We start from the raw sequence: 26,661 nt of genomic DNA, 5'->3' as shown, positions 1-26,661 counted from the left end.
TTGTCATAGACTTCGGAAAGCTAAATGCTTGTAATGAAAGTCATTTAGCATGCATGGGCGAAAGCCTGGGACCGTTCGGGCTACCAAGCTGTCTCTAATCTGTGAAATCATAACTGTGACTTAATTTGACGTTCTGTCTCTTTTCTCCTTTATCACCAGGCTATGAGTCACGTAATTGTAAAATGGGAAATTTACGACGGAAAAGTGACAAATCGAAAGTATGGTGAGCACGTATAATGATGTATGCATAGGCATACGTGGACTACAGTGATAGAGGAAAGATAAAGGGAAGAGCAAAGACAAGCGCTTAAAAAGAAGGATAGGTAGGGTCAGACCCTCAGATGTGTGACGATTCTCAAACTAATAGGTGTGTACATGTGCTGATCCTTGTAATTATAAATTGTGAATACATGTGATTAATATTATTTTCTTTTTTATTTTGTACATGTTATAACTTATAAATAAATATAAACAAACAACACTAACCCGATAACATTAAATCTAAATACCAAAATGATTAATTTACTGTGGTTTTGTCATTTCTTACTCATGTTTTTAGGTATTCAGCCGAATAGTGATTAAATATTCAATATTCGGTCGAATACTGAATAGTAACAGAATATTCGTTACATCACTACTAATAATGCATAATTTTATATTATGCCTACTATAACTGTTTATATCTGGGGGGTATATTTTTTAGCCTGAAGAGGGATGTGTAGCATCCAAAATGCATAGCATTGAAAGTTCATTAAAAAAAAAAGTTGATTTTATGATCTTGTCTTTGATAAAAAATGATTATAGTAGGCATAATATAAAATTACATGTTATCAGCCAATATAGTGTTTTTGATTTTTGTTTTTAAAAAATAAAAGAGACAAAGTTTAATATAGAAAGAAACTGTTCTATAAGTACAATAATTTTAAAAATAGAAACGAAGTAATTTGGCACTATAGGTAGACATGAAACACCATCTCTTATGTAAATTAAGAAGCTTGCTCAGGGTTCAGACGGCCTAACTGGCAAGTGCACTGCACGGTAAGCAAAGGTTGCAGGTTCAGGTTAGTTCCTTTCTTCTAAGATGTTCTAAATTATTTATGAAATCATTATAATTATTAATTTAGATAAAAGATGGCACCTAACATCTACCTCTAGTACCAAATTACTTAGTTTCTAATTATTAATTATCGCATAATATAGCCCAATTAATTACAGAAGTGTTTGGATTGATATATGAAAATCATATTTAAAAATAATAATTAAGCTTAAATGCATAAAACAATTTTGTAAAATTTAATACAGGAATTAAAATTTTTCTATCTGATCTTCCTAACTACAGTATTCTGCTGATTAAAATAATTCTGATTTTCATTACTGATTAAAATATATTGAAAGCAAAGGAATTGTTATAAATATTGTTTGTTATTAACCTTGACAGTGAGCTACCGATAGGTACATTCCTGCCCTGCAAATACATGACATTCTCAAATTCAAAAGAAGAGTGCACATAAGGTGCATCAGTTCCAATGTTTGGAGCAGCAGAAAGATGTTTCAAGAAGTCTTTTATGTTGTATATAAAGAAATCCCTTAGAATGGAACACATCAAAATAGAACGTGAATACCTAGTTCTATTTTGATGTGTTCCACTGATTATTCAGTATATTTCACCTGAGGAAGAACTATTTAATGGTTCAAAAACATTAGTGATAAACTGTATTATTCACAAAACACACCGGTAACAGATTCTGGATAGTGTGTTGATAAATATCATCTAAAATTCTAATTCATCTATCCTAAAAAAGAAACTTAGTGGCATAAAGTTGTACACCAAGTCAACCAAGGAGAGATGAAGCACCCAAAATGAAAAATGACAGACAAATGTAAGCAAGCTATAGAATTAAGTAAATGGATGTATGGTATATCTAGTGTTTCAGAATCTTACATCATCATGAGTTGGAAAAGAAACATCTATATATCCATTTATATAAACCATATGCTGTTCAAATTTTCCAATCACATTTTCTGCATCTTGATTACTATATCTTCTACAGTTCCCAACAAAGATGAACAATCCTACTTTGTCAATAATAAATTTCTCCAAATGCAAAATAATTTTTTCAACACAGTATCTAGTATTTTACTAACAATTTTTTCTCCCTTTAGCAACATTGGGAAATGATCCTTCAAGGCTTCAGTTTCACCAACACCTAATTTTGCCAAGCTTAAACTTATTTTACTTTTTTACAAACATTTTCAACCTATTTACTATAGGCCATCATCAATAATCCTTCAAGGCTTTCGTTGTTACATTCTAAGCTTTTTCTACCACAATTAATGGCTATAAACCTTGTAATCCAGAACAAACACACACACTTAATTTCTGTCATCAGAATGTCCTTTAAGTCTCAGACTATCTGTTCACAACTTCTCCCCAAAATCTTCCTATAAACTATTCTTTCCAATGTATTCCCATAAACATTTTTCTAAACAACTTGAGTTCCCAACTCCTTTCCAAAACAGCTTTTAATTTTCAAATTACTTATTTGTAAAATACTTAATATTTGAGAAAATTCAGTGTTCAGAAAAGTAACTGAAGTGAACAGATTTAAAAATTTTGTGAGTGCCCGGATCCGATAAACACTTATCAATTGTTTTTTTTTTTTTTTAACTTTCTTGTTCACTTTTAAATAAAACAATGAACAATCAAACAATCGAAACAATGAGTAATTATATTAAAAAATTAACTTTTAAACTCTTATTTTTCACTTGATAAAAATCTAAAGAGATACAATCATAACTTCACCGGATTCACTTCCTTTTGTAGGTGACACAGCTTCCTAGTGTGTCACCTGGAATCTACGAAAGAGAAAAAATAATCAACCATTGGACAGTGATGAAAAAAGTCCTAATAAGGTTATCGAAAACCCAAGAGCAACCCCCTAATAAAAAGGGAGGGGTCGATGAGTGTTCAGTGAACTGTGTGAGTCTGTTGGTAGCCACTAGTCAATTGCCACCACACAAACTGTTCCAATCGCCGCCACTCCAGAAGATTTCAGTGCCACACCGAAACCATCATCGCCACTCCAAGGAACTTTGTGCCAATTCAAGATTTCCTACGTGTAAAACCTTCCAACCATTCTAGTATTTCTACAAAGTAGAAATTCTAGAATGGTTGGTCTAGAAATTATCCTCACGCGAACTTAATGTAAACTCTCTCTCTTGTTAACTTTTGTTGTTTGGGTCATAGTAGTTACATAATATGTCAGTTCAGATTAGCTTTGGCTAAGCATCTACTAAATTAAATATGTAAATAGTCTGTATCGAACAATAAACAGGTATTTTTATTTATATGAAAAGTTGTGGAGTGTATTTCCTCTGGTTCTCTCCTTCTGCCTCCATCCCAGAACCTAAGGTCCGCACACGCAACCGTTCACGTAATGAAATTAAATGGACAATCCAGTTTCTGTGTCTGTCCTGAAGACACAGTGGTGTCATCTTGACAAGGCACTAAAGAGGTAAAGACCCTACAGTCACAATTTGATATAAGATTCACTTATATGGTAGCAATTGTTTTTCTTGATATTAATTTAAATTATGAAGGTTAAATTAACATAAATATGAGTACATTCCTTTAACCAATAAAATGTAACAATAAAGCATTTGTTTCTTAACTTTATAAAATGATTTTTTAATGAGATTTTCATAAGCATTATTTATTAGTTGCTTCATTTAACAAAACAACTAATAAATACTTAAAAAGTTAATAGCATATATAATTTGTATTACAAAATTTAGCAGTAATTAGTGCATTATAAATTATGTTATATATAGTAGATACATACCAGACCAAATTCCTCTTCTCCATTTTCAACATACGGTGTTTCAACAGGCTCAATTTCTTCTTCATCTTCTTGACGAGGATCAGAATCATCAGGATGAGGATCAGAGTCTGAATCTGTTGAATGGTAACTGTGTCTTCCCTCCGGATCAATTTCTCTGTTATCATCGGTGTGAATGTCTTCTTCAAAATCTGAATGAAAGGAGGATGAGGAGGCAGGACTTAGGACAGGAGATAGGGAAGCAGAAGCACTACTTAAAACTTTAAAAACTAGTTCAGCTTGAGAAGCATTATTATGCTTTTCAGATTCAGTAAGTTCTGGATTACTAAGTGTTTTTTTATTATTTGTTTTATGTAAATAATGTCGTGCCGGACAAGGACTCGAAGTTTTGGAACTTTCGTAGGTATTTTTTAGGGAATCGAGACTTAATCTCCGATTCTCTTCTGGTGTGGAAATAATTACGGCAGGACAGTGTTTTGAGGACAAACATGAATTTGTGGTTTCAACTGATTTAGGTGGATGAGGACAAGAATATCTTCTATAGATATGCAACTGACAAAAAGGATTAGGACACTGACAAGAACATGCAGAACTTGAGTTGAGACATCCTTCATAAAATAAATAAGAAAAGCTAAATATGTTACTTTTAGTAATGAAATGAAGAAAGATTATCTGTACCTAATATGCATTAAGAAATTAGTAAGGAATGAAATGTTAATAGGTAAACAAAATAGAAAAGTGATAAAGAAGATTATAAATCTTATAAGAATAAATACAGTATAATTTAATCATGCAAATGAAATGAAAAATAGATTTAGGAAAGTTAATTTTTTAAAGAAATTCGTGGATTTATAAAATATCTTTCAATGAACTTTTTTTATAACAACATAAATCTATTTGATGGTTAATGATAATCTTGTTTGAATATAAAATGATTTTAATTATTAATTCTTTAATACATCCAGTCTGCTGTTAAATATTTTTTGATCATAATGAGTAACTTTAAAAACTTGATAATAGGTCAAGTTAATTATTTTAATAAATATAATATATACCTTAATCAAATTGATATATTTATAATGAATGTTAATTACATAAGAATACTTCAGTTATAATAATTCAGTGTTTCTGGAGGGATATGGAACAGTCCAAATGCAATCAAATTTTATATGCTGATGTTTCAGAACATGCAGAAGAGATTTCCATAAGGAAAAAGTTTAGTTCCAACCAAAATTCACACTATGGGACTTGTGATGCACAAATGATATCAAAAGGACATTGGCACACTTTCTTAAAGCCATTGGAACTCTTGAAGCATGCTCACAAAATTGCCATTGTTTATAAAAACAATTTTTATGTACAATTACCTTATTTACTCACATATAAAAGACAAGGTTTTTATTCATTTTTCACTGCTTCAAGTACTATATGTGTGAGCGAAGGATTCTTTGTGTTTTGGCAAAAAATTTTTCTGAACTGTGTATTTGCATTTTTTACCAGATGCTCACCTTCTTGTGTTTAAAGACAAAGTATTTTATCTGGGTCATTTAAATCATTCTTGTGTATTGTCAGGAGTAAAGATTAATAGCAATAGGAAAAGCAAAGCTTTTGAATTGAATTCCAAATTGAAATTCTAAAATCACATGGGAGCGAGCCCGATATAATTTTTAATCCATTCCCATATGAAAACAGATAATTTTTCAGAAATAAAAAATCAGAGAAACTCGTAAATGTAATTGATGGAGAGTAGATTTGACTGTTAAGAATTGGCAAAAAAGGTTCCCAATTGTCCAGCATATCTAAAGTCACATCTCGTCTTAAATGTGAGTTAAATACGGTAAATCACAAATAGGAATACAAACTAATAAAAGATACAAATGTTTGATGGTCATTATTATTATTTTTATTTCTCAGATTATCAACTGTATACCTACTTTTGCACCCTTTCCCCTGTATTGGTAAATTCCTGAATTTGAATAGATTTTTAGGGTAAAAAATTTGTGCGCCCTGAAATAGCATGAAAAAGTTTGGTTGGACTGCAACATATTCCTCCATATAAAGAAAATATCTCTATTTAATGCTATGATCAACCTGTACATCAAAAAGGAAATTACAGTGTGTATCAACCAAATTTTTGTATAGCCAATGTATGTATGTATGTATGTATGTATGTATATATACATACATACATGTATGTATATACATGTATGTATGTATATACATACATGTATAATATACATACATGTATAATATACATACATATATGTATGTATATACATACATACATATATGTATATATACATACATACCTCAAAAATAATTAGTGATTTTGAACTGAAAATAAAGATAATTACAAAGAGACAGAAAACTTTATTCTAGAATAATCACTAGAATTTATTTGAAAGTTACAAATTGATGATTTTTACAGCAGAAATAGAATTTATCTAATCACATATTAAAAAAAAAGCTAGTCAATGGAAGTGTGAAGAAACCAAAATGATTAAACTTTAACAGTAGGAAATGACGACTCCATACCAAATATCAAAATATCAGAAAAAACCTCCTTCAAAGAGCCGAAACATTGTTCAAACTAAAATTTTTACAGAATATGTCACTCCATCTCATCTGTTCCATATTCTAAAAAACAACTTTCCTTTATAACAAAAAAATATTAAAAATATGAATTTTGAATGTAATTAGAGCATTTAACTGTGTTAAATGCTCTAATTTATATCTCACAATTTTCTTCACGTCTGGTAAGAAAAGTATGAAGTAGTTTAGAGAAAGAACAATTTAAAATAAATATAAAAAATAAACAGTATTTATTATGATTAAAAATGATAAAGAGCCAGTTCCATTTGAGTTATGTTCTAGAAATGATGCAATATGGTTGGAAAATGGTATCAAAAAGAAAAAAAATCAATCAGTCAATCTGATTTCAAAATTTCTGTATCAAAGCAAAGAAATCAAGTTTTCAACAAATCTTATCCAAGAGACTTATAACAAAAATACACAATTGATATGGAAAGAAGTAGAATTGTTATGTAGAGAAAATAAAGAAATTTGAGAATTTTAGAAATACTGTTAGAAGGATAGAGTATAATGTTATAAAATCTTAATGAGGCTAAAAAATTATTGGAAATGCAAAAGAATATAATGGATAAAATGTAAACAGAAAGGAGATTATTTAACTGTTGATGATGGTAACATTTGTTAGGTCTATAATAAACAGCTGAAATATTACACAGCATACTGAAAAATTTATAAGATTTTTCTTGTTTAATTTTTGAATATGTTTCTATAGTAACAGTAGATTATATTCTTTAGAATACAAAACAAATGCAAATTTAAAATGCAGAAAATGGGATGACAAGTCTTGAAAGCATTTTGTATAAACAATTATTTGGACTCTCTTAAAAATTTTGTTGTATTCTAAGATTTATTAAATACTTTTCATAAGGTATGAACTTCAATTCCAGCCAAAACCTTACAACAAGTTTAGAATAGGATAATAACAATACTAAAACCAATTATGTATGTTTTTTAGATACTATGAGTACAATAAACAGTTTTGAAGAATAACACCTCAAAAAAATATTTTCAAATAAGTGTTTAACTTATTTTAATATATTTTTTTGAGCTAACTGTTTAATAAAATTAGTTTATAATAATAATAAATTGCCTGAAGGAAAAAACTATTAAAATCAATTTTGATAGCATTTTCAAAGCAATATAATAATTGAAATTACCTTGGTCATTAAAATGTTTTTCAATATCACTTTCATTCCATTGACTTGACTGTTGCCTAAATGGAATATCTTGCGATATTTCATGTGGCAAAGATTTTCCTTCAGATCCACTCATGCTGCGAATTAATAGAGATGGACACCTTAAAGCCAGTTCTAATCCATCCATCCAGCATTTTCCAGCAGCTTCAGATGGTGCACGAAATATTAAATGTGTCATAGGAAGAGGCTGCACAAGAGCACCGATTGCTTCACCTTGTGGACCCTAGATAATTTTTATAATATATATTATATATATATTGATTTATTTTTTAATTATTTATTTAAAGAAAACACATTTCTTCAATCTGTCATTTATTTTATTATTATTGATATCTATTCTATATTAGGTATTATTTGTAAGTCATATTTATGAATTTTTCAAGAATTTTGAATCTTTTTAGCAGAAAGATCTCACAAAGACCTGCAAGCCTCCACAAGCAGCATGGTAAGATGGTGATGACCATGTACTCCTGGGTGTCAGGATGTGGTGTTGGTTTCTTGTGAACACTGTGTAATTCAGGCTGTGATCCATAAGCAGATAGGCAGAGGAAGGCCATGCAGCCTGTGGTATATATAAGTTGGGTACCATTCACCCAACATGATTCACTCATTGAAAAATTTTGGGATGATTTTAAACTTTTTATATGTAGAGAGAAGACAAGATAAAATCTTGTCTAAAATTTCAATATAAATAAAAAAAAATGTTGTCAGCCAGTAAAAAAAATAAAGAGGAATAGAAAGTGTTGTCAAATGAAAAAAAAAAAAAAAAAAACAGCAATTTAAGTGATCTTAATACTGAAGTAATTATCAGCACAATCTTTGAAAAAGAATAGATATATTTTAGAACACAAAGCTCTCTAATGATTTAGTAAGCTTTTATTGGAATAGAAAAAAAAACAACACTTTTTAAAACAGAGGAGAAATGCTAAAAAGTAATCAATAATGATTATACATGTCTCTTTTGATGATAAACTAGGTGATCTATTTGTGCAATTTCAACATCAGTAAAAATCTGTAACTGTTAATACATTAATTTATATACTTAAGATGTGTATACTTATTAACATATCTTTAAAAAAAACAGAGAGAGATAGAGAGAAAGACCTTTTATATATCCTACATTCAAAATACAATCTATGTTTTCAAAACTGTCCTCAGAATAAAATTAGTGTCTCCTATTAGGAGAAAGGATGTGACTAAGTCATTATGTCACAGTAGTTTAGTTGTATGATATAAAGATATTTTTAAATTACATATGTATAAATATATCTGTGTTGTACTCCAATTTATTATATATTCAACAACACAAAAACTGGATATACTTAATCAACAAGATGAACTAAACTAATTTTCAGCACAAAAATTATGAAAAAGCAAATGTGTTTTCAACCTGTTAAACAAGTATCTTCAGATTAACTGACCTTTGCAGCTGTTAAAGGGATATTGCCATTCACATGTTAAGAAGGGTGACATGAGACAGAGACAGAGAGAGAGAGAGGGGGGAGGTTGTGAGACCAAAGATTGTAGATCAACTTACACAGGGGGGGAAGAATCAACATCTCAAAAGTTTTTAGTGGAATTTTTTCTCGAAGCTTTGTAAATTTCTAACTGTTCTAAATATCTGAGTCATCTTTTGTGGATAGTGCTGTGTGGGAAATGTGCACGGTTTAGTTTGCCTTGTTTATTATATATAGTAATTTAACAACATTACAATTAATATTTATAAACTGATATACAGTAGACCCCCCTATAACGCTTAGATACGTTCCACGCTAACCGAAAATTACATTGTAGGAACGATTAAATACATGAGCCAATCGCAGCCCGATAGGTGGGAACTTTACGGACTAAGGCTGTTCGAAAGGTTTTCTTCTATAAAATTAACCGATTCTAGACTAATTCGACTCAACATTTCCAAAACACGTATAATTTTTTGGGAGTAATCCGTATAAACTATGCTATAAACAAAAAATTATAGGATTACTTACCGAGTGTGTACCGTTCGACTACGCCCGTTGTTCAAAGCTTGTCTTCGTCGCGGAACAGCACACGAAACGGCGGCCGCGATATCTGATAAATAATTTATCGCAGAAAGATAACTTGACCTTTGGAGACATCATTAATATAAATAATTTTTATGGCCGTTGAATAAGAAGTGTTTCTTTCACAAGAAATGTATAAAATTAGTGCTGTATTAGACTTACGGTACCTAATTTACATACTGTACAGACGATAATAAACTCAACTTACTAGCCTAAAATCTCCGTAGCGTGTTGCCAGGCGGCAGAAAGCATATATATAATTATAATAAAGTTACAATAAATTAAGTTAATATATAATTATATATACAGTACCTAATTTATATATAATTAATATATAATTATATGTACAGTACCTAATTTATATATAATTTATATATAATACTAAACAGACGATAGCAAACTCAATTTAGCCACTCCGTAGCGTGGCGCAGGGTCGGAGGTAAGTAGTTCGGCTGCTCATCCACTATTGGTCCAGACTCTATCAATCTTCTCGCGAAACGACGTTATAGGAGGTACATTATACGAAAGTTGCTACAATTTTTTCGCTACGTTATAGGAATTGTCGTTATAAGAATGTACGTTATAGGGGGGTCGACTGTATACAAACAGAGAAACTGTAGATGATAGACGTGTTAGTTATGAAAAACAATTGATTCTTAAATTACAAAAAAATATTGTTCTTTACAAACTTACTATCAATGAGCAATTATTTATTGTGACCATGTTTTAAATTTAATTAATTTAAAATATATGCTCTCCACCTCAAATTAATACTATAGTGTTTTGTCACTGTACATCATACTATTTCTTTAACAATGGAGACATGCCAGTCATCTATTAACTACTTTCAGGGGAAAAGTTTTGAATTGAAATAACGAACTTCCAGTTTGCATTGGAAATTCGTATATTGTTAATCAGGGTTTCCTGTCCATAAGCTTTTCACATCTAGTCTCATCTTTCACTTATCTAACTCCATTCTCAAGATTAAAGAAAGACAAACGGACAGATAACAGTGGAAATTTATAAATCTAAAATATTTTCAAATTGCAGCCCAAAAATCAGAATAAACTTTATTAAACAACCCACTATCATTACAGTAAGGGAATTTTTATCAACACTATTTCTTAAATGTAATATTCATGTTAATGGATAGCTAGAAGATTTGTCATGCATCTCTAATTTGTATTAATACTTTTTCAAAATATTTTGACACAAATACTAAATATAATTTTTCCAAATATAAATAAATGAAACATGTCTGGAAATAATGCAAAGAATAATCATTAGTGACAAATCAGAGGCACCGAAACAGAATAAGCATAACTTCAATCATGTATACTGAAATATTTTTATGAAGAAAATAATACTCATTAGAATTACTGTATACTGAGAAGAAATATTAAAATTAAACCTTTTTAAATAAACCTCTAGAAAAGCATGAAGAGACCATGTGGATATGAATCAATTTGAAGCCAACAAGACACAAACATGATTACATTATCAATTGAGAAAGAGATGAAGATTGTATAGCTAGACAATGTAACCAATTACACAGTTATGTGTGTTCTGTGTCAACATCTACTATAAAATCAGATATGGAGATGATGATCACAAAGATACAGTCACAGCCATCCCTGTTTGTGTAATGTTTGTATCTTGCTTATTGATAATAAATAATCTATTATTCTATTACATTTAAAATTAAATCAATTTTCTATATGTTTGTTCAAATGATGGTTGATTATGTATTTCTTTTTTCCTTTGTAACAAAAATATAAATTTTATATTAATTTAATATTTAACAGACACTATTATTATTTTTTATAAAATTCATTAAAATTCATTATTTCATTTATCAATGAAATAATTACATTCTTAAAATATTAAGATTTAATGTTAAAAAGTAAAACTGTAGAATTTTTTTTTAAATATTAAGAATAAATTTTAAATCTTTAATTTTCAATCATTTTAACAATAAAACATACCAAAACAAAAAAAAATGAAAGTATGAAAATTAATAAATTAAAAATATTTAAGTACAATATGGAATGGTGATTGAAGTTATAACAAACAATTTGTTTATGTAAATAGTAATACTTGATACATTAAGTTTAGATTAATTGCTAATCAAATTATTTTAAAATTTCTAATCAATTTAATTCTGTTAAAACTAACTGAAATTGAAAATAATATAATTTAAATAAAATCAGGAATATCACACACACTTACTTTTGAGGCCCATATTGATTGTTCGAGAGGATGAAATAGTTTAAAACAAAACCCATCTTTCTTGGAAGGACGTTCAATAAGTTCACACGCATTTAATAAAACAGTACCAACCCATTGACTACTCTAAACAAAAATATTCCAAAATTTAGAGTTTATATTAATATATTTTTAAAATATACATACTTTTCACAAAAATGAAAAAGTAATATCAACTTGAGAAAAAAATTAAAATACCTTGCAGCTGTACTTAAGATAAACATTAATTCAAAACATTAATAACAACTTTTATGTTGAAAAGAAAAAAAACAAAAGCTAATTAATACAAACATTCTATCAAATTTCTGATTATGTGGTTGTAAATTATCAACCATACAACCATGAGCTTTGTTAATATTTTTTGTTAATATTCTTGCAAAAAGTTAACATTTCTTTTGCAAAGATTAATATTAAAAACAAATATGAAAGCATTACCATAAATGTATGTTTAATAAAGTTTAGAAAGAGTTGTCTGTTTTGCACACAGACTTTGCCCTATAACAAATGGAAAGAAGAAAGCAAGCAAGTGAAATGAAGTGTGAAAAGAAAGGGAGATAGGAAAGTGTTAAAAAAAAAGAAGGCATGGGACCCAAGAGGGCACCTGCATCAGCATTTATTAGAATAATAATAAAATTACAAGACAAAGAAATGGCTACTTTAGCCTTATAAATATTTACAATTATTTACAGACAAAATTGGTCCCGACTTGGGATTACATGAATACAGTAAGACCTTATTTATATTTCCTCTTTTCACAATGATTGACATTAATGAACATTTCAAAATTAATAGCAAATATTCAAAACCATGTAAAAACAAAAGCATAAGCATAATATTTGGCATCATAATATTGCAACTGATAACAAATTTGCCAATACTTTGGAGAAAAAATTAATAACTATATTTGGGACCTGTAACTATGCTTTTACTTTATATTTTTGCAGCATTGTTAGTAACAAAAGTTTATGTTATGTCTTAGTCCATTGTGAACTTTACTGTAGGGATTGCTCAGAAAGTGAAAATTATTAATATACTCAGTATTTGTGTTTAAAACAGTGACGTGCCGTCATTGGAAGCGGTGGAAGTGCTGCTTCCCTTGTATTTTCGAAAAAATAAATATATATTGCACGATTATTTTCATATTTTAACATATTTTGGATTAATTAAAATGAATATTTTATTATAACCGCATTATGTATCTTATTACAAATTTCTATACTACACATGAAAAAAAAACAATAAGATTGCTATTGTATATTGGAATATCAGTGGTGGAATGGAAGCGCTGTATTGTTGAAACCAGGTCAGCTTCCAAACAGCCAGATTATAGGCATTCGCGCATGCGCTTTACAGAGCACAAACCTTATGCTTGTTGTAGATTTTCAACGTTTCTCACTATAGCTGTAAAAATCTACATATGTTAAACTTAATAGTCATTTGTTTTCTAACTAATTTGTTTTAAGACTAGATGTCCACAGAAATTTGCAAAATTTACAACTTTTCGTTCACTCTCATTGAACTGGAAAAATTTTTGTCTTTATTACATCTAATATTATGAAGAAATCAGTCCCCACTGTACTTGGCTAGAGATTGGTTCACCTGGTTGAAGCTACACACATATAATGCTTCCAATAATTCTATCCCGGACTGGTTCTGGGCTGTTAGCCGCCTGCCTGCTAGATATTTGGCCTTGCTCCATTATGTGAGTCGTGAGTAAATTTATAACTTAACCCAACCAATAGAAATTTACTGGCATGTTTTTATGATAGTTCTGTACAGTTGACAGGAGTTTTAAAAAATCCATTAAAATATTTGATATTTTTATTCCGCTTTCCCATCTTGTATCGCTTACAGATTTCAATGTTAAACCAGTGATATTATGATTTAGTATGTCCCATCTATAAGGGGATGCAGAAAAAAACACGTACAATTCTTGACAATGTTAAAAAATTAACTGTTACTTTGGTAGCATCATTTACAACTAAATTTAATGAATGAGAGAGATGCACAAGGTACAGAAAAAGCTCTAGAATTCATTTTCCTTAAATTTACAATTTATGTATCCATTGTCATAAAAAATTGTCTTTCCACTTTTTTCCAAGACTACAAATATTCAAGTACAAAGTAACCAGTTTAGACTTATTTCTACTTAGAAAGTAGTTAAATAATTAAGAGATTAGGGAATTGGAAACAAATAAAATCCTGCTGAAAGAGCCGAAATTTTACCTAAACAAAAGCTTAACCAAACCAATCTCTAGCTGAGTACAATGGGGACTGATTTCTTCATATTATTAGATGTAATAAAGACAGAAATTTTCCCAGTTCAATAGGAGTGACCGAAAAGTTGTAAATTTTGCAAATTTATATGGACATCTAGTCCTAAAACGAATTAGTTAGAAAACAAATGACTATTAAGTTTAACATATGTAGATTTTTACAGCTATGGTGAGAAACGTTTAAAATCTACAACAACCCTGTTGCATTCTTTGAGATATACTAGTGATGCAACAAAAGAAGTATATGACATTGACCAGTATCGGCACCCTGNCCAGTTCAATAGGAGTGACCGAAAAGTTGTAAATTTTGCAAATTTATATGGACATCTAGTCCTAAAACGAATTAGTTAGAAAACAAATGACTATTAAGTTTAACATATGTAGATTTTTACAGCTATGGTGAGAAACGTTTAAAATCTACAACAACCCTGTTGCATTCTTTGAGATATACTAGTGATGCAACAAAAGAAGTATATGACATTGACCAGTATCGGCACCCTGGAGATTTGGCAGTCCACGTGTATGCATGCACTGCAACTGTCTCTGATTCCATCCATCAGCCACTGGTAGGGAGCTATTTGACTAAGTGCATTGTTTTAAGATTTAAAAAGTAAAGAATATTTTGTGTTATTTTTATGTATGTTTCTTTACAAAGCTATATTTAATTATAATTTTCTTTAAAAGTATATTCATACAATTGAAGAATATTTTGTACCAGGTATTACTGTACTGTACAGTACATCCACCACACATTTTATTTCACTGAGTAAGTTATTATTATTTTATTTTTAATTGTAGCCCTTATATGTGGCTAGCGATTCAGAATGTAACTGTGATGTTAAAAATACATTTAGAGAAGTCTGCAGTTTTTACTGGCTTATTGAACAAATGGACCCTAGACCATCACTGATGCGCAATTAACTGATTGCCCCTGGAAGCCAGCTTCTTACAGAAACACAGCTTCCCTATCATCAAATGTCATGGCAAGCCACTGGTTTAATTAAAAAGTATATTAAAAGTTCTGTATAAAGGTATAACAGATTTGACTCCTTCAGGTACAAAAACAGAAAGTTGCTATTATCGAAGAAAAAATGGAAGTGATCTGACACCTCAAGTTAAGTGAATGTCATTCTGATAGGTGTAAAGCATTAAGTTGGCACCAACCTTCTACAGTCACAACAATAATAACCAATTCAGATAAGACAAAGCATTCATATACAGGAATTGTTAATGCAAATGTCTCAAGATTATTATTTATAAGTAGTGAAGTAACAGAAGAAATGGAAAAATTATTAGTGCTATGGATTAATGATATGAATGAAAAGAACTTTCCTGTAATTCAAGCAGTAATCATTGACAAGGTAAAATCCTTGTTTAATGAAATAAAAAAAAACAGCAGTGTCAGAATGGGAAATTTTAGCCCAATGCAGTTTCTAACTTTTCCAGATTTGAGCCTGTTTCATATCTAACTTTTCTAGATTTGAGCTGTTTCACATATAGCTGATATATGTCAAATAGCCAAGAATGTTAGCATTGATTATGTCATTGAGTATCTAGAAAGATCATGAAGAGCAACTTTCGAAGGAAGATTTGAAATAGTTGGCAGCACAACTTACTAAAAAGGACAAGAGGAAATGTTACCACTCAGGATTCTCATCACAAACACTCAAATAAGCTTTAACACAGATACAAACTGCCTGTAAATCTCATTGTGATAATGGTCTTGAATGTAAACACAGCTATTCCATCCAAAAAGCTGTTACAAATATTCTCAAATAATTTTATAATGTGTTGGAGGATTCTCTCCTCCAACACATTATAAAATTATTTGAATTACGTGGAAACAAGACATTCTTACTGCAATTTTTAACTAGAAAATCCAAAGTACCTGTTGATTTAAATGATCCATCAATCAGACCCATCTCATTAAGGCTTCATTATGCCATTGTTTTCAAACATGTTTTTAATTTAAAACTTTTGTCTTATTTTATTTATAATTATTATTTATGTAAAGTAATAAAAAAACTAACCATGATTCTTTATTAAAATTGAAAATTATTAACTTTTAGTAGTCAATTTTCATACTGAAGGAATCAATCTCATTTAAATAAGTTACAATTTTGCCTCCATTTAAGAATGATCCACTTTGTAAACAGTGCACTGGGTATCAAACCATTTCATAAAATGAGGCCTTTCTGTATTAATTTTGGAATCACAAAAATAGTTATTTGGTCATTTGTTATATCCATGTTTGTTTTAACATATCAATTCATAAATTGTCATTTACATTCTAATTGCTATGAAACTGAAAGCAAAACTGAAATCTCTACATAACATACTTCCAATCTTATAATAATCTTATAAATGATAGTGAACATTACAACAGATTCTCATTAGTAGATACTTTTCAAATAATGAAAGCAAAGGTTATCTGAACATAAAATACATAAATTGATTATTATATTAAGATTTACGTTATGTTATAATAATTTTGAAACTTTTACTTTTTTTTTTTACTTTATTACATTTTTCTATATCAGTAGCCATTTACTGCACAAAAATTTAAATTGAATATATTTGATAAATTACTAAATTTTAGTAATAAACTCCAAAATAACTTCTTGAAATGAAATGAGTCATATCAATGGTAATATTGGATATTAAATCATAATAATATCAATTATTTAGAAATACAAAACAGTAAATGATGAATAGCAGATTTTTATATTAATTACATCGCTCAAAAAGCACAGACATAATCTAAAATAAATTAATAAATTGCTCTTTTGAAGACGTAATTTGATTAATTGATCAGAAATTGTAACTGATTAAATTGCGCACACAAATTATAAATTTAAATATGGCTTTTATAATAATACTTTCTTTTTTTAAGTCAGTTTAATTCAATTTATGATAGTTCAGTATTTTAAGTCAAAAATTGATGGCATTTGATCCTATTTTGAAGTAATTAATTAATATATAAATGAAAAATGATAATAAATATATATCATTTTAATTTCAAACATAAATAACTAACCTTGTGTGTTTTAGGACTTTTGTATAACAATAATAAGCCTGGCTTTAGGACACACCACAATTTTGTCCATCCTTTAAGAGTACCACGAACTTTGAGCCAATCAGCTAAAATGATAATAGAAGGATCTTTAAGTGTACTCAAAAGCTCTCGAGCAACACGCTTTTTCTCTCGTCTGTAATTTTTCCTTTGTGCCTAAAATTTGTAAAATTTAATTATCACATTATTGTGCAAAATCACAAAAACAATTAAAGAAGATATATTAATGATGAATAAAGAATATTGTATTTCTTACCAACTCATAACTTCAACTGTAAAGCACAAAATAAATAAGGTCAACTCACAGTTTAGTGGGAGTTAATCTTATTTATTTTGTGCTGTACAATTATTACTACTTTATGTCAACTCCTGATTTAGTGGGGGTGGATTTACTATAGTTGGAGATGGCAGGAATGCATGTGCAAAAGAGTCATCATATTGTTCTCAATAGTGCGTGTCTAGTTGTTAAATTTAGTAGAGTTGATTTTTTTTTAGGTTAATGTACTGTACTTTTTATAATTTTCATAGTTATGTAACATAATTAATGTACTGTTAATTACTGAAATTGTAATTTTTTTTTAAAATGCTATTCTGTAGGTCTTAAATGAGTAAAATCTTCATTATTGGTAATGCAATATATTTTTCATATTGTACTCTACATGAGGTCCAAAACCTCCTCACCTGCTTATGTGTTTTAGTGCTCTTTCTCTGTTAGAAACAGAGTTATAAACAGTAAACTCAAAGTGAGAGAGAGGTGTCATGGTGAGAAATTAAGCTAGGAAAGTGGCTGATGAAAGTCAAAATTCATAAACAAGCAATTTTGAGTCTAAATGTGCAAAAGGATAACTAGAGAAAAACATTTTTCACATCAATTAGGCAATTGGTCCAGATGTCTTGACTATCAAGTGATAAAACACCTCTTTCCCTAATTATGAGCTATCACTCCAAGGAGTTTGTAGGTAAACACTGGAGGAAGTGAAGCCCCGACGTGGGAGTAAGGGAGATGTCTATCCCTTCCGACCTGAATTTGGTCTCTAGCAACAGAATGAGAGCCAATAAGGGAAAAAGAAATCAGATGGTGATCAATCAAAATCAAAAGTGATAAGTTCTCAAGGACACGTGTGTGTCATCAATGGGTGTTGTCACTGAGGGAAGGCTCACACACTTGATCTATAGTGTTGTCGCTGCAGTTGCAAGATACCTGAGATACCAGTCCAACTCAATGAAAGTGACATCAACTATCTCCACTATGTCGACCCACCATCTGCTGTTCACTAGTCCAGCATCGGCAAGGAAGATCAACTATCTTCCAATCATCAAGTTCAACTTACTTCAAAGCAAAACATCACCTCCCACCTGGTCTCCAGAACACGAAGTGTCAGCTTTAATTATTTGTAAGACCTTTTTCCTTCAAAATAAATGCAATTATTTCTGTATATCTGTGTACATCTCTGTGTCTGCCACTGCTACCCCATTATGTCTCCATCCTCTCGTGTCACCTTGACAAAAGCATGAGAGCAACAAGTAACCCTACTTTCAAACTTATTGTAGGGGTGTTTAACTAACAAGACATTGGGTATTTGCTCACATGTATGTACATTTTACTTTGTTTAGTTTCCTTATGGCATATGGAAATACAGTGGGTGATCGGTTAACGAACATAATCCGTTCCAAGACTTTGTTCGCTATCCAAATTGTTCGTTAACCGATTATCGATTTACCATAGGTTTTAATGGGAAGTTAATTAATTCGTTCTGGAGACCCCCCAAAATAAAAAATATATACTTTCTTTCTACGTTTATTTATATGTAATAATAAAAATACATGTATACACAATCTTGCATTTTTATTAGTCATGTTTTTTCCGTTTGAAAGGGTTAAAGAATCTGTCTAATGTTGATTGCTTTTCTCTCATCTTCAAAATTTTTCCTAAGTAATTAATAGCATTGCAATTGTAGAAATCCCCAAGCCTCAACCTGGTTTGGATGCCATTCTAAGACCGTTGTTCTGACATCATCACACTTCTTCAAAGGATCTTTAATAACAGACATTGGCATTAATCCTCTTTTTCAGAAGAAAACATATCTCGCCGAGTTTCTTGGTGTTCTTCATTCAAGAGTTCTTGGCGTTCTTCTGTCGTCAGATCCGTTTCAGGTTCCATTATGAACTCTTCGATGTTCTTTATTTCTCAGATGTGATTTTTGTTACTCCTTTAGCTGCTTGAGTCTTCTTGATTATACAGTATTTTTCTTAAATAAGATTGAACTGCGGCCTACTGTAGACCTGTTCACGCCATACTGCCCAGCAACATTAGGCATCTTCTGCCCACTCTCTACCTTTGCTATTATACTCTCACCTTTCGAAAAAAAAAACAGACGCAAAACTTAACGAGTGCCTACCCGACAGTCTCGAGAATATATAAAAGAATTATTTTGTCATAAAAATAAAAGGCTGGAATTATAAGGGAGAGTTTCAAAGTTCGGAGGAATACTATCCGATCGGTATATACCGGCTTGAGCGTTGATGTCGACGTCTCCCACACTCCGAAAAGTTCCGAATTGTTGCCCAAAGACAAGGAAAGTCCAATCGATAATCGTTATTTTACGTCGCTTCTTCTTGTGTTTGTTATGTGGGATGTTCGTTATCCGATCATGTGTTCGTTGTCCGAACATAAAAATCTTTCGCGAAAGTGTTCATTATCCGATTTGTTCATTGTCCGACCTGTTCGTTAACCAATCACCCACTGTAGAGTACCTCTTATTGTGCACACAATTATTTTCAAGTAATTTGCAGATTTATCATGAAATTTGAAACACTGATCTGTGAATCCGCCATTACTCCAATAAATTAGGAGTTGACTATACTTTAATTTTCATTTTTATAATCAATCTTGTTAAATCTGATTTACAGTTGTTTACTTTTTAAGCAATTACAGTGTACTCTCACTAATCTGAACTAATTATTGTTCAAGCTGTTTGGATTATTGAGTTGAAATCAAAGAAAAGCAAACCAAAATTAATAATAGATAAATTCAATATTTTTGAAAATGAATCCCCAATTTATTTATTTTTTGTTTTTGGCTAGAACATTTAGCAGAACAATGAACAAAATTGGTTTAGATTAGAAAAAGTCCACTGTATATACATGCTTTAACTATAGCAAAATGGTAGCAAATAGAATCCAACCAGTTTTGTTATTTTTTAAAATGGATAAAAATTAATTACTAAATGGATACTAGAAATTTGAAAAAAAATTAATATAAATACTAAACAAAAACTAGATAACAAAATTAAATATAAATTAATAAGTGTCAAAATTACCAACATCTACTTCTGCTTAAATTAATTTAAATAATAAGCTTGTTAATATTTAGACAAATATGATAAAGCAGACAATTAGTAAAGTAAAGTAGATTATTGTAGGTATTGTTGTCAGAATTAATTAAATAAATAAATATAAAAATGATGAGTTCAAACATTAGATTTGAATCTCATGACTGACTAGTTAAACTGTCATTTATGCCATCCAAATCATAATAATTATTTATACAAATTGAAAAAATTATGAAAATTTATTTAATTTAAACATTTAAAATTTAATTTGTAAATTTAAACATTCTTCATCTATATCTATAAATAACAATGTTTGTTTGTTTCTTATACAGTCCTAGGACATTCCACCGATTGCTACAAAATTCGGCAGTTATGTTAACATGCTTCTAACTTATATAATGTCATACATCCCACTCCAAAATATTGATTAAATTTTTATATAGCAATTAATTTCTGTTTAGATTGGATTTGCTGAATTTACATGTAAGCACCATCTATTGCAAAAAAAAAATTAAAAAATAGATCATTAAAAAAGTTTATACAAAAAAAAACCGATGTGACCAACATAACACATCCCTTACATACAAATTACTGTGAAGGTTCTTTGTCAAACAATGAAGAGTGCAAATTGAACAGATATTCTTTTCGCTTATAAGCAGGAAACAGAATATTTAGATTTGAAATTTTTTTTTCAGGAAATTATTTAGTAAGAACAAAAATTTACGATGTGAGAAATAAAAAAAAAACATGTATCAAAGAAAGATCAATTTTAAAATAAAGTTTATAACACTTTTTTATATACAACATTGCATTTTTTTCTGAATGGAGAGTATACATAAAGATTGTTAGCAATTCCTATAATTTGATTATATATACAGTATATACAAAATTTTAAACCTGGGCAAAAAATCTTGAAAAATTTATACCTAGACAATGCTGGGCTTATCTGCCTGTATTATATATTAGTATTATAAAAGCTTTTCATTTAATTTTTAACTCTTTTCTTCAGAAGTTTTTAGTCACTTCTGGTAAATTCTTAATTTCATTAATATTAGTTACACTCAAACTGAAATAGTTTACATATATATTTCATAAAATAATTTAAAATTACTCAATATCATTTAAATAAATACAAAGCAAAATATTTAATTGTAATATTTATTGTTTAGCTGTGGATTTCATAAAGAATAATTTAAAAATTCCTAAGATATTTAATTCTTTAAAAACTTCTGTGCTAATTTTTATACTATAACTACTAGTGTTATTTTATTATTCTTATAAATTCTAGCTTTACATTATACATTCAACTCTCATTAATATGAGTCAAACCTTTGAGACTATGTTGCATGTTGCACACTTCCTGAAAGTACAAATATTCATAACAATGTCCCAAATGCTGCTGAACAAAAGATTAAAGTGCATCTCTAACTGCTTCAGTGTGATATGTCTGTTCTTCTACACTATTTCATCAGTGGCATAATGGTGTTGATGAGCAGCCATTCCTTTGCTCATTTTTCACACTTGTTTGACCATTGCACATTGTAACCATTTCTGCAATTGTTGGAAATATATCATATCTGCTTCATATACAGATACCTCAGTTTACAAGTTCTGTGTTTTCTTCCACAGAAACTGGATGAGTTCACACACCTCATCCCTTGGCTACTCATTCAGTACTTTCTCCATTTGGCAACTGTTAATGCATCTATATCTTTTTTCAGTGGCCAGTGCAACTGTGTGACATCTAGCAGTGTGACTATGAGCTCACTGCATTACTATGGTACCCAAGTTGCAGTGAGCTGCAATTCAAATGATAAAATAGGAAAACTTACATTCTGACTTATGCTTCTATATAAATAAACCATTTTTTGGCATTTAATTTACACTTCAAATAAATAAATGACAACTTTTTAAACTAAATTCTAAATTTGAAAATTATAAAATAAAATATTAACAAAACAATAAATATATTTTAAAAAATAGTTTGTATATCTTTTGTATTCTTATTTTCAATTCATAAAATAACTATATTAAAATGGAAAAAAATTTTAATAAAACATTAAACCTAATAAAAAAATAAAGTTGTTAGGTTTCATTGGATATAGAGTATGTTGTAGAAAAGTGGAAATCAGAAGATTAAATATTTTATTCATAACAATATTGTTTCCTTTATGATATGTATGAAAAAGATAATGAATTATTATTTAATTCCATTTTATTTTATTTCCAAAACATTCATTTTTTTAAATTTCAAGACTTTTTTCTATATGCTTCCTTTTAGAAGTTTTGATCTAACAAATGAATTATTAATATTAATTGTTAAAAAATTAAAAAAAAATAAAATTATTATTAAAAACTTATACAATAATTGACATACCTTATAAGATTCTCTCTTTGCTAATTTATTAGCTGAGTCTGTTGATTTAATTTCACCCTATTTATTAAAATATTTTGTTTTAATATGCTTAATTTTCTCTTAAGTTAAAAATACACATAAAATTAATTTTCTTTTTTAATTAGAAAAATATATTTTAAATTAATTATCATTAGTATATGAGGAATTCACTTATAATCTGATTGAATTTTTATTCTTGAAAGAAAACAGAAATGAAAAAGTAAATAAATTGTAACAGATATAGATTTTAGAAAATGTACATCATTATTTATTATAAAATTTTATTTTTATGATGAATCATTCTTTAAGTATTGTGTAATAGGTATCATTCAAGAATTTCTATAAAATATAAACAATCCTTACATACACATATATATGTGGGGTTTGCATTCAATATGTGCCAAGTCATGCCCCAACAAAAGAAAAAAAAACATTTATATGATTTTCTCTACAGTACTTGCTAAATGGCATATATGGAATGTTTTTTTCACTTTAAAATCTATTTTGTTACCTTGAGAAAATTGCAGAAAATTCATGTTCCAAATAAAATGTACTATGTGGCAAAAAGTGATGCAATCAAAATGTGCTATGTAATTACAGTCACTTCAAAACATATCTGGATAAAATACATATATATATATATGAGATCACAAAGATCAACCTTGGTTCCTATTAATTAAATAATTAATTAATAACCAATATAATTTTAATTCATTTTAATTACAGTAATTAAATTAATAATTTAACAAAAATATAATAGTAATAGGATTGGTATCAAAAGTTTTTTTAATACTGTTAATTACTTTGGTAATTTGAAAATTTTAATATCAATTTGGCAGGAAAGCATTTTTCTGCCAAAATGCCAAAACAATAATAAGTTAACTGCATTACTCTTTGCTTTTTGTGAGATGGATGTCCAGGAAAGTTACATGGCAATTGAAAATTTTCTGAAGCAAAAGAAAGAAGCATTTATCAAATGAACCCAGAAAGCTGAATGGTTAACAAGAGAAAGGAAAAAGGAATATTGACTCTGGGGGTCACCCTGCTTGGTTATACCTACCTGAAAGCATCATCAAAAGGGCTTGCATTGCTAGTTGATACTCTTGTGTTAGAAGGAACCAGACGTAATCCTTTTCTCCTATTGTTTCATTTCTGATTTTTATTGATAACTTTTTAAAATTTGAATTATTGTGGAAATGTATTGCAATTGAAGTTGTTATTATTTTGTGATAATGTGGTGATAACGTAACCACTCACCTGATAAGGCACTAAGTGCTATGCCGGACTAAAGTCAAGGCATATCTACTCAAACAAATTTAACATTAAGCTTGTGTGTTCTTGATATATGTGTCATATCTAGAAACTTCTTAACAATGTCCAATACTATGACTTTCTATAGTGCCATGTATATATTTTTATTAAGGTTTAATAGTTGTTAAGGTTTAATAGTTATTAAGGTTTAATAGTTTTGTTCAATGTATGTGGTATAACACCAGTAGAAGAGAGGACAATAGGCACAATAAATACCTTATCCATCTTCTACTGTTGCCTTAATTCCTGAGCAAGTGGCGTATAATTGCAGATTTTTTTTCAGTTTGAGTATTTTTCATGTTATGAGTGTTTGGAATGGAGATATCTATTATATAAGTAATCTTATTGCATTTGTCAATAAAAATGATATCAGGTCTATTGTGATGAATTGTTTTATCTGTGATTATGGCTCTGTTATAGTATATTTTGTGTGTCACTATCTAATACTGCCTGTGGAGTATGTTTGTAGTATGGTAACTGGGTGTTTAATCTGTTTGAGTGCAAACTCTTGGTGTATTATATTTTCTATTTGATTATGCCTATGTAAATAGTCTGTGCTAAGAGCTTGAAACCAGATTGTTTCTGGCAGAATGTTCCTTGTATTGTTTCTGGCAGAATGTGGCATTTTCTGCAAGAGTCATTTGTGAGTGATGTATCCTTCAGAATGTGTTTTCTGTGGTTTTTAGGGTTTATGACTTAATCTCGAATGGCAACCATAAACCTCTCTGTCTCTCCAAACAGGCAGCTTTTAGTCAGCTAATAATTTGATGCAGTTTTGTCAACCTAGTCCTGAACTAGGTTCTAAGCATGCCTGCTATGAAGTGTCATTGGGCACATGACTGCTTAGTGGTGTCTATGTTATTTAAGTGCTGATTTATGTTCAAGTGCTTATCACATGAACATGGCATGGAAGGGTATTATTATTACAGTAAAAACACATTGAAGAATATAAAAAAATTTTTGTCTTCAGTTTCAAGTTATTAATTTAATACAGTCATTTCAGGATTAGTAATGTGCACTTATTCTTTTCTGATTTGAACAATAAAAAAAAAAATACAGGTAGCCCTCGGTTTACGCCAGCTCAATTTACGCCGATTCACAATAACGCCGCTAAGCAATTTGCCGTTTCATGGTGTAATTCCCTGATTTTCCCTATGCCAGACTAATTTCCATTTCAGTGTTGACATATTTACTGAGCTGCGACATTGTACATTCATTAAAACAAAGATTTTTATTGAATATATTTAGTTTTTCCGTTTAATATTATTGGGTATGTATACATTTGCATTAAATTAATATTAAAACACTAAATGTTTAAGTACCCACGAGTCAAGTTATCAAACTTAATAGTCCAATAAATGGCATCCGAATCCATAGTGCCAATGAATGTTTCCCATATCAGTTCATTCAGGAAAACACCTTATGACGCAGTAGCACTTCCGGCAATCACAAACTATCGTTAGTGAGACAAATCTACTTCTCTTTGGCCAGACGATACTTTTTTATTAGCCAGATGATATCTATCTCTCCTTAGCCACCTTCAATTTTCCCACTCAAACTGACCTTATACATATGCTATGGCGGCCAGTGGTTGACCAATCAGTGTCTCCGCTCGTCTGTAGCTCTATGTCAGGTTAACGTATCCTTTCAACTATGGAAAGTTTGACGGATGAACTTTGTGAGTTAGACAATAATTGGGAGCGAAGTGCAAATGTAAAAAGAAGCATTGTTGCATCCATTCAACCATATTCCAAAATTCTCAATGAAAGAAAACAAAAATGTAAACAAAACTTTTTTCCGAAAAATGTAAGAGATCCGAAACAAATTTTTTAATAAAAACATTTCACTTTATTTTATGATAAAATACATTTTAAAAATTAAAAATTTATATGTATTTTGTATTATATTGTATTAATAAACAAAATTATTTGCTTATTTTTCACTTATGTAGAACCTAACCGTATACCTCACTGTAAATATGGGTTCGTTTTACGTCAATTTGATTTGTACCGGCTTTTGTAGGAATGGAACTGCGGCATAAACCGAGGGCTGCCTATATATCAAAATGTGTAAAAAATATTTATTTTTAATTAAGCATAATATTAAATTACTGCAATCAAAATCTTATATGTATTATGCTCCAATTGATATGTGCTATGTGATGCATAAAACTAAATAAAATTCAAAATATAAAAAAACAAGGATTTCTGAAATTTAGTATAACAAAGCAGAATAAAAGCACTGATAACATGGTAACTTCATTTTTAAAAATTACATGATCAGTAAAGATAAAAATTGTGGTTTTCTCAAAAATTACATAGCAGTCACATTTTAAATGTC

At 29.5% G+C, this 26,661-nt stretch overlaps 1 protein-coding gene across 1 annotated transcript in view; it reads right to left on the bottom strand.

Moving 5' to 3' along the window:
- The window catches only part of LOC111623712 (oxysterol-binding protein-related protein 8-like), a 186,583-nt gene that overhangs the window by 68,662 nt on the left and 91,260 nt on the right, over positions 1–26,661 (bottom strand). The window contains exons 8-12 of the mRNA XM_023366398.1: positions 22,993–23,049; positions 17,248–17,439; positions 11,899–12,021; positions 7,589–7,850; positions 3,843–4,447 (exon numbers count right to left, since the gene is read on the bottom strand). Of these exons, the coding sequence (XP_023222166.1) occupies positions 3,843–4,447; positions 7,589–7,850; positions 11,899–12,021; positions 17,248–17,439; positions 22,993–23,049 (1,239 nt within the window). The remainder of the gene's footprint in view (positions 1–3,842; positions 4,448–7,588; positions 7,851–11,898; positions 12,022–17,247; positions 17,440–22,992; positions 23,050–26,661) is intronic.

The sequence above is a fragment of the Centruroides sculpturatus genome, unplaced genomic scaffold (genome assembly GCF_000671375.1).
Source record: "Centruroides sculpturatus isolate CEXI.00-Female unplaced genomic scaffold, Cexi_2.0 scaffold80, whole genome shotgun sequence".
Lineage (NCBI taxonomy): Eukaryota > Metazoa > Arthropoda > Arachnida > Scorpiones > Buthidae > Centruroides > Centruroides sculpturatus.
The sequence above is the reverse complement of the archived record's forward strand: the minus strand, read 5'-3'. Positions and strand labels throughout refer to the sequence as shown.